Source organism: Eimeria mitis, genomic scaffold (genome assembly GCF_000499745.2).
Source record: "Eimeria mitis Houghton genomic scaffold, Emh_scaff255, whole genome shotgun sequence".
Lineage (NCBI taxonomy): Eukaryota > Apicomplexa > Conoidasida > Eucoccidiorida > Eimeriidae > Eimeria > Eimeria mitis.
In genome coordinates, this window is record NW_013570891.1 from 10,700 (window position 1) to 11,770 (window position 1,071).

The 1,071-nt window shown below is 58.9% G+C and overlaps 1 protein-coding gene across 1 annotated transcript in view; it reads left to right on the plus strand.

Annotated features, from left to right (window-relative positions):
• EMH_0005540 (uncharacterized protein) overlaps positions 1-1,071 on the plus strand; it is a gene marked incomplete at both ends in the record, with an annotated part of 5,660 nt that overhangs the window by 3,174 nt on the left and 1,415 nt on the right. Inside the window, one exon of the mRNA XM_013497230.1 lies at positions 1-963. Coding sequence (XP_013352684.1) covers positions 1-963 — 963 coding nt within the window. The remainder of the gene's footprint in view (positions 964-1,071) is intronic.

Consider the following 1,071-nt stretch of genomic DNA (forward strand, 5'->3'; position numbering starts at 1 on the left):
CCAGCAGCAGCAGCACCAGCAGCAGCAGCAGGAGCAGAGAGTTCTCTTAGCGGGGGATCTGCGTAGCCTGATGCTTGCTGCACTGCAGCATCAGCAGCAGCAACAGCAGCAGCTAGCAGATGAAGCAGCAGCAGCAGCAGCAGCAGCAGCAGCAAAAGAAACAAACAGCACAGAGACTGCTGCTGCACTAAACCCTCTTCTCTCATCACTAATAGCGGGCCTTGCAAACAATGCATACAGCAGCAGAAACAGCAGCAGCAGCAGCAGCAGCAGCAGCAGCAGCAGCAGCAGCAGCGGATACTGTGATGCTGCTACCCTCGCTAGCCGCCCTGTTGTTACAGCTGAGGAAATAGAAGAGATGCAGCTGCGCCGCCAGCAGCAGCTGCAGCAGCAGCAGCAGCAGCAGCAGCAGCAGTTGCAGCTGCAGCAGCAGCAGCAGCAGCAGCAGCAGCTGCAGCTGCATCTACCACCAGGCTTCACAAACCCACACAGGGGACCCGAAGCAGCAGCAGCAGCAGCAGCAGCAGCAGCAGACTTCCTCTTTGGTTCTTACCTCGATGAAGACAATAAACACAATGGGCTGCATGCAGGGAGCCGCGAGAACACACCAATTGCTGCTGCTGCTGCTGCTGCTGCTGCTGCTGATAGAGCGGAGCTTAGCTTCCCTAGCAGCGCAGCAGCAGCAGCAGCAGCAGCAGCAGCAGCAGCAGATCCTTATGCTGCAGCAGCAGACAGCAGAGCAGCTGAAGGGCCCAAGCCGCTGCATGTTGCTGCTGGGGCTGTGGTGCTGCATTCGGACCCGCAGCAAAGAGCAGCAGCAGCAGCAGCAGCAGCTGCTGCTGCTGCTGCTGCTTCACGGTCGCAGCTGCAGCTGCAGCACCAATCGATGCAGCTGCAGCACAGAAGACCAGCCGAAGACCCAGCAGCAGATATGCAGCAGCAGCAGCAAGACTGGGAACTCAAGTAAGTACTGCTGCTGCTGCTGCTGCAAGTGCTGCTGCTGCTGCTGCTGCTGCTGCAAGTCCTGCTGCTGCTGCTGCTGCTGCTGTTGCTGCTGCTGCTGTTGCTGTC